Source organism: Babylonia areolata, chromosome 17, assembly GCF_041734735.1.
Source record: "Babylonia areolata isolate BAREFJ2019XMU chromosome 17, ASM4173473v1, whole genome shotgun sequence".
In the NCBI taxonomy this organism is placed as follows: Eukaryota; Metazoa; Mollusca; class Gastropoda; order Neogastropoda; family Buccinidae; genus Babylonia; species Babylonia areolata.
In genome coordinates this window covers 24,524,537-24,532,526 of record NC_134892.1, presented here as the reverse complement: position 1 = coordinate 24,532,526, position 7,990 = coordinate 24,524,537, and the positions used below count along the sequence as shown (strand labels likewise).

Below are 7,990 nucleotides of genomic sequence, written 5' to 3'. Positions count from 1 at the left end.
AGACGCAGGCTGCCATCAGAGCCAGACAGCAGAGCAGAGAGGTGGCCCCCATGACGCAGAAGACCCTGCATCAGCTGACGGCAGCAGGCACGTGCAACACGCTGACTGCCCGTGCAACACCTCGGTCCTCTTCGCTACACCCTGGGCACACTGCTCACAGTCACTCCTTCCACGATCATGACGATGATGACTATAGCCATGATGACAGCAATAATGGTGATGATAATAATAATGACAAGAATTATAATAATTATGAAAATGATGATAGTGATGATGATGATGATGACGACGACGACAATAACGATAATAACAATGATAATAATGCTGATAATGATAATAATGCTAATAATAATAATAATAAGGAGGAGGAGAAGGACGAAGATAATGATGATGATGATAAGAAGAAGAAGACTGCTGACGAGAAGGAGAACGACGACGATGATGATAATGATAGGAGTAGTAGTAGTAGTCATCATTATCATCATCTTCATCACCATATTGATACGACTACAACAACTACTATTAATAATAATGATTATAATGATAACAATAACAATGATAATGACAATCATACTACAACTATTACTACTGCTAATAATAATAATAATAATAATGGACATTTGTTGAGCGCTTTCCTCCCTTAAAGAGAGCTCAAAGCGCTTTACGATAAACATCAAACACACACACACACACACACACACACACACACACACACACACACACACACACACACACGGAAAATTCTTGTGAATGTATTTTTGACAATTTCAAGATGTTATCTGCTATTGCAGAAGGTTTGCTGCATAGTCCAATTCGACATTGTTATATTTGTTACAATTGTTTGATATTAGTGTTTCCTTCTATATGATGCCTATGTCTCCCCTTTTAATGTTTTATTTTTCCAACGCTCTGTATCTTTCCCCACCACACACACACATGCGCACTCACGCGCACACACACATACACACACACACCATTCTTCACCCTCTGCCCAATAACAAGATATTAAAATATAAGTCACAGTGTACGATAGTCGAATTTAGTCACTGCAAAGAGACGTTTAAAACAGATACCGCTGTAGGAACGAAGGTTGTGGTTTTTTTTCTCAATATGTTTTTCTCTGCAAGCGGCATTTTATACCGCCGACCAGAGGGGAGCATTTCAAAACAGGGGTACAGGGGGTGGGAACAGTCATTTGTAATCTGAACAGCCTTCCGCCTCCCTGCCTGGTGGTACAGATCATCTAAGGACAGTTGTTTTGTTCCGGTAATTTTGCCATCCATGTTCACAGTTCGAGCTCGCCGTTCTAGACTGAAACTTCCACCAAGAAATCAACGTTAAAATTAAAATTCTTTCGATAAGACTTCTGCATATGTTCTGAAGTATATCTGGACTGACATCAAAAGCTCAACAGGTATACACATTGATGGGCATGTCTACTGTGCTCGTTAAAAGAAAGTTTGATGTCAATTATTGTAGCCAAATATTCAAAACACGGCCAAACTTCCATGTGATCATCGTTTACTGTCAAGGGTGGACAACTGTTATCTGTCTTCCTTCCATCTATAACTGGTTCCTTTCTTTTACCAACACTGTCTTTGTTAACACTCTCTGAGGCATACTTTCACCAAACCTCTCTCTCTCTCTCTCTCTCTCTCTCTCTCTCTCTCTCTCTCTCTCCCTCTCTTTATCTCTCTCTCTCTGAAACACACTTTCACACACTCAGCCAAACCAGTCTCTCTGAATCACACTTTCACCAAACCACACTCTCTCTGTCTCCCCCACCTCCCTCTCTCTCTCTCTCTCTCTCTCTCTCTCTCTCTCTCTCTCTTTCTCTCTCTGAAACACACTTTCACACACTCAGCCAAACCAGTCTCTCTGAATCACACTTTCACCAAACCACACTCTCTCTGTCTCCCCCACCTCCCTCTCTCTCTCTCTCTCTCTCTCTCTCTCTCTCTCTTTCTCTCTCTGAAACACACTTTCACACACTCAGCCAAACCAGTCTCTCTGAATCACACTTTCACCAAACCACACTCTCTCTATCTCCCCCCCCCCTCTCTCTCTCTCTCTCTCTCTCTCTCCCTCCCTCCCTCTCTTTATCTCTCTCTCTCTCTCTCCCTCTCTTTATCTCTCTCTCCATCTCTTTATATATATATCTCTCTCTTTATCTCTCTATCTCCCTCTCTTTGTCTCTTTCTCTCTCTCTCCCTCTCTTTATCTCTCTCTCTCTCCCTCTCTTTATCTCTCTCTCCATCTCTTTATCTCTCTCTCTCTCCCTCTCTTTATCTCTCTCTCTCTCCCTCTCTTTATCTCTCTCTCTCCCTTTCTTCATCTCTCTCTCCATCTCTTTATCTCTCTCTCTCTCCCTCTGTTTATATATATATATATATATATATATATATATATCTTTATCTTTCTCTCCCTCTCTTTATGATGATGTTGGTGATCATTCTTCGTTGTAGTAGCAGTAGATGTAGCAGTGTTAACAAAATTATTATTGTTGTGTCGTTATCGTTAATGTTCTTAGTGTTATTGTTGTCACAAGGACAGATTGGAAGACTGGGCGATGCCTAAAATCTTTATCCTTGAGTAATTAAGTTTTTGAATCTTGAATCTTGAATCTTTATCTCTCTCTCCCTCTCTATCTCTCTCTCTCTTTCTCTCTCTCCCTCTCTCTCTCTCCCCCTCTCTTTATCTCTTTATCTCTCTCTCTCTCTCTCTCTCTCTCTCTCTCTCTATATATATATATATATATATATATATATATATATATCTGAACCACCACGCCTTCACAAGCTCAGCCAGGCCAGTTTCTCTGAATCACATTTCCACAGCGTTTATCAAACCCCATTCTCAAGATCACACTCCCATAGCTGAAAGTTAAGAGTTTTCGAACTCGAATGTTTTATTCAGGGCAAAAAGATAAGCTATAAGTTTCTCTTCATCATGCCCTAACAACAACAACAACGACGACGACGACGACGACAACGACAATGATGAGGAGGAGAAGGAGGACAGGAGGAACAGCAATATGGATGGATTCCGTTGTCAATCACAATGTCGTAATACAACTATTGAGCCTTTTGGTACAAATGTCAGCTTATTAACTCACTCAGTACGGCCAGTCCCCTCTTCTCCTCTACACAGACCCCTCGGATGTCCAGTGGGTGTCTGAATGACCCAACCTTTAGCTTCCGTCGTAAGAATTGTGGTATTCTTTGTCAACATTCACCTCTGGATATGATCGTGCAAATCCTGCCACCTATAACCTATAATTCTTTGCTTGAACCAGTTAAGAAATCCACGCCCTGATTATCCCACACATATGAAAAGCCGTACGTTTTCAAACATTTACTTATGCTAGTCATCACGTCTTTTTACCATTATCATCTAAGTGTAACAATATTTAATATGCTTTGCAAAGTAATCTTTTATTGCCCATCCTTGTCCTTGTCAGTTCTAGCCAATAACTCACACACTTTACATACGAATTCAAATATAAATTGGATATCTTCCGATTTCTCCATTGACAAAGTCATTAGGTGTTCGATTATCAACATTCTAAAAACGTTTCATAGCCAAAAGATGATTTTTTCAACATCACTGCCATTTTCAAACGCTCATATTTCGGCACCATACTGAAATACTTGCGAGTCGAAAAGCTTTGTAAAAATACTGAATGAATTACAGTTAAACTTATACTTATCCTCTAGTTTGAAACGACAGAGAGAGAGAGAGAGAGAGAGAGAGAGAGAGAGAGAGGGGGGGGGGGGGTGAGAGAGACAGACAGACAGACAGAATCTATACGAACACTGTCACACAAAATATTTACCAGCACTTCCAGTACACAGTCAGACGATCGTGGGAGAAGTGGCTTTTTTTTTTTTTAATAAAATAAAATAAAACACACAAAAAAACACAGCAACAAACAAACAACACACAAAACAATAACACAACAGACTCGAACTTGGCACTCCCACCTTCCTTGTGGCCCAGCGGTCCAGACAGACAAATGGTGACACAAACCGTCCTCAGCGACTGTTCCAAACAGACTGTGGGTCGCTGAATGTGTGCCGATTTACTCTAAGCCATTCGCTGGCTTTCAGCTCGAACATTTTGGGAAGAAAAGACGGAAATAACGAAAGCGGATGGTTACATAGCCACCCATTGTTCAGTGTTCTTTCCCTGTCTCAGATGTGTTTCCGCCTTCGACAGTGAGTATGTAAGGAGGGGTTTTTCAACCAGAGTTTTTTTGGGTTTTTTTTTTTTTAACCAGCGACGACGCTTTAGTCGCTGTGGGTTATTTCACTTGCGCCAAGTGCACGTGTACGGAATTATCGTCTCATCCGGAAGACTAGCACCCATACACGTACGCACGCACGCACGAACGCGCATACATACATATAGACATACATACATACATGCGCGCGCACACACACACACACACACACACACACACACACACACACACACACACACACACACACACATCCATCCATCCATCCATCCGTCCGACAAACAGACAGACATGCACACAGACATGCACACAGACCAACACAACAGCCGGGTTCGGGATAGAGGGTGTGGTGTGGGTGAGGTGGTGGGGGGAGTCGGGAGGGAGGGAGGGGGTAGGTTGCTCCTTATGACTGTGTCCTTCCTTGTTCTGTTGACAGCTGTGCGACGATGATAGCTCTGTCTGTCCTTCCATCCGTCTGTCTGTCTGTCTGTCTGCCTCTCTCTCCCCTCTCTCTTCTTCTTCTCTGTCTTTGTCTGTCTGTCTGTCTCTCTCCCCTTTCTTTAATTTAACGTCTTTTCACTGAAGAAGCTCTCTCCCTTCCTCTCTGTGTCTGTCTCTGACTCTGTATCTCTGTCTCTCTCCGCTAAACACGTGTACAATGCAATCACTCAAAAAATATTTACGAAGAATGAAGATAATTATGCTTCATTAAAAAAAAAAAAAAAAAAAAAAATCAGTGTAGAACACAACAGGCGGCAATACAAGGGCATCCAGGAGTCATGACCTGGATACGGCCCGGCCCCCTTAGAGTGTAAGGAAACACTTGACTGAGGGGGGCTTCTTCTCTGAAGACCTTGTACTGTCCAGCTCTCCCTAGAGTTTCTTATCACTATTGTATTGTATTGTTGTCGTATCGTACTTCGAGAGGGGAAAAAACAAGGTTTTTTTTATTGACTCACTTGTGTAAACAAAGTGAGTCTATGTTTTAAAACGGTGTTCGGTTGTCTCTCTCTGTGTGTGTGTGTGTGTGTGTGTGTGTGTGTGTGTGTGTGTGTGTGTGTGTGTGTGTGTGTCCGTGGTAAACTTTAACATTGACATTTTCTCTGCAAATACTTTGTCAGTTGACACCAAATTAGGCATAAAAATAGGAAAAATTCAGTTCTTTCCAATCATCTTGTTTAAAACAATATTGCACCTCTGGGATGGGCACAAAAAAATTAAAAAAGAAGTCTAATTATATGCAAACTGCATTTACTGTTATATTTATATTTTTTGTATTCTCTAAACTTGGCACTTTGACCTCTTATTCTGACACAACAACAAGAGGAGTCATTATTATCATTTTTTGTTCAAACAGGAACTTCTTTTGCTAAGCATGGAATTTTTATTTATTTTGCAAACGTTTTGGTGCAGATAGTAAAAAAGGGAAATTACTCTGTAATTAATGCTAGGGGACTTAATTTATCACAAGTGAGTCTTGAAGGCCTTGCCTCTCTTGTTCTTCACGTTTTGTTTCACTGACTGTTCATGTCTGAATCATTTCACCGTATATTCACTCACCTCTGTCGCTTCCTTAACTGCCTGTGTGACTGACCACATGCACTATCCTCATCGTCAATCATCATCATCGTCGTCATTATCATCATCATCATTACCACCTTCATCATCATCAGCATCATTCTCACAATCATCATTGTCACCATCATCATCATCATCGTCGTCGTCATCGTCTTCATCATGATACTGAATAAATGAACGAATGAATAAACGAATAAATGAATGAATGAATGAATGAATAATCAATCAATTAATCAACTACATATTTTTGTCAATGAAGAATAGTTATCCCCCCCCCCCCCCCCCCCAAAAAAAAAAAAAAAAGAAAACGCAACTCGTAACGTATTCCAGGCCCACTGAACCAAATAATCTCCCTTGCGTTCACCACCACCACCACCACCACCACTGACCACAGCCTGGAGGTCTGACCAGAGAGCGTTGGTTCTGTCACCTGGTCAAGCCACTGACCCTTCGTTTTCTGTAACTTTCTGTTCCACTTTCTTTCTTTCGTTTTAATAAAAAGCCGATGAGGTGGTTCGGTTCACACGCTTTCACTGACACGGTCATAGGAAACTGAAACGGAATTTGAGAATATTTATGTGATCAAGGTTAGTGGGTTCGCGGAGATTTCAAATTCATCTAGATTCGAGAGGGGGAACAGGCAGACAGTTAAAGAAACAGACAGACAGACAGACAGAGAAGCAAAGAAATCTCGCACATTATGTAGACAGGCAGAGAGTTGAGGAGGTGGGGGGATGGGGGGGGCGAACGTTTTTTGTTTCGGCTGTGTGTGTGTGTGTGCGTGTGCGTGTGTGTGTGTGTGTGTGTGTGTGTGTGTGTGTGTGAAACAAGGCACGTGCACAAACTGGCGTGGCAAATAAAGAAGTAGTGTTGTTCTCACCTCTCCTAATTCTGAACAACAATGATCGGAAGGGGAACGCCTCTTTTGAGAAAGAGATTCACACACACACACACACACACACACACACACACACACACACACACACACACACACACACACCTAACATACTCCTCTCTTCACCTCTTTCTCTCTGTTTTCCACCCCAACACCCACCACCCACCCCCACTTACACCTCTCTCTCTCTCACACACACACACATGCAAGCACACACACACACACATACACACACGCACGCACGCACGCACGCACACACACGCACGCACACACACACACACACACACACACACACACACACACACACACACACACACACACACACACACACACACACACACACACACTGCACTCAGTATTATCCACCAGTATATGATGAAATTTGATCGTGAACAAACGGCGAGACAGGTATATCCGCAAAGGCTTAAACTACTGTATGAGAACATCGCCAGTACCCCCGAACATTGTGTCTTACTTAATTCTAAATATTTCTTCTATATATCTACCTTGATTTAGGCCCACATAATGGAAACACTGTATGGCTGAAAGACTTCCAAGATGAACAAGACAAATGGATTACTGGGTGATTTTAATGCTCATGCGTTTTGTTTTGTTTTGTACATCAACTATATTCACTAGTAGCACATTAACTGATGAAAAAGTAGACTCAAATCTGCATCGACATAATAACTGAAAAATCCCTCGCATCCCCGATGTGCCGACTCATAGTTCTTCAGCCATCGATCTTACTTTAATTTCTCCACTACTTGCACCAAACTGTTTGTGGAACGCTGAAAACGATGTATTAGGGACTGATCACATAAACACAGCATTCAATGAAAAGATAGAACAAGAAAACGCAACTCCTGACACACACGGATTGGTCAGTGTTTAAAGACACTCCTCAAAACATGAAAATTGATCATGTCATCGCAGGAAATAGACACAGTTCACAATAAACTTTGTAACTTTCTATTAACTGCAGCAGATGAATCCATTCCAAAAACTAAATCCTCCCAAATCAGGTAAACACGCTGACAATGTGTGATGGAATGAAGACTGAGTGTTCAGTTGGTGAAAATAAATTGTAGCATATTTGTACGACAAAGACCGTTCGATACATGAACACAAAGAAACTGTGAAAATAGCCATTAAAGCCAGTGCCAGATAACATCATCGCTAACGCAAACGAGAAACACTGAAACATATTTTGTCAGTCAGAGACAGACAACCATAAGATAGGGGAAAATTGGGGGAACAATTGAAAAATAGAATAT

At 41.6% G+C, this 7,990-nt stretch overlaps 1 protein-coding gene across 5 annotated transcripts in view; it reads right to left on the bottom strand.

The window, feature by feature from the left end:
• Nucleotides 1-4,109, bottom strand: part of LOC143291772 (uncharacterized) — a 17,872-nt gene extending 13,763 nt beyond the window's left edge. Inside the window, exons 1-2 of one of the 5 annotated variants that reach the window (XM_076601915.1) lie at nucleotides 3,984-4,109; nucleotides 1-141 (exon numbers count right to left, since the gene is read on the bottom strand). The exon at nucleotides 1-141 is cut by the window's left edge and continues 27 nt beyond it. In XM_076601915.1, coding sequence (XP_076458030.1) covers nucleotides 1-52 — 52 coding nt within the window. In that variant the 5' untranslated portion in view covers nucleotides 53-141; nucleotides 3,984-4,109. The other 4 variants (XM_076601916.1, XM_076601918.1, XM_076601919.1 and 1 more) reach the window with 4 other exon arrangements.
• Between the last annotated feature and the right edge of the window lie 3,881 nt (nucleotides 4,110-7,990).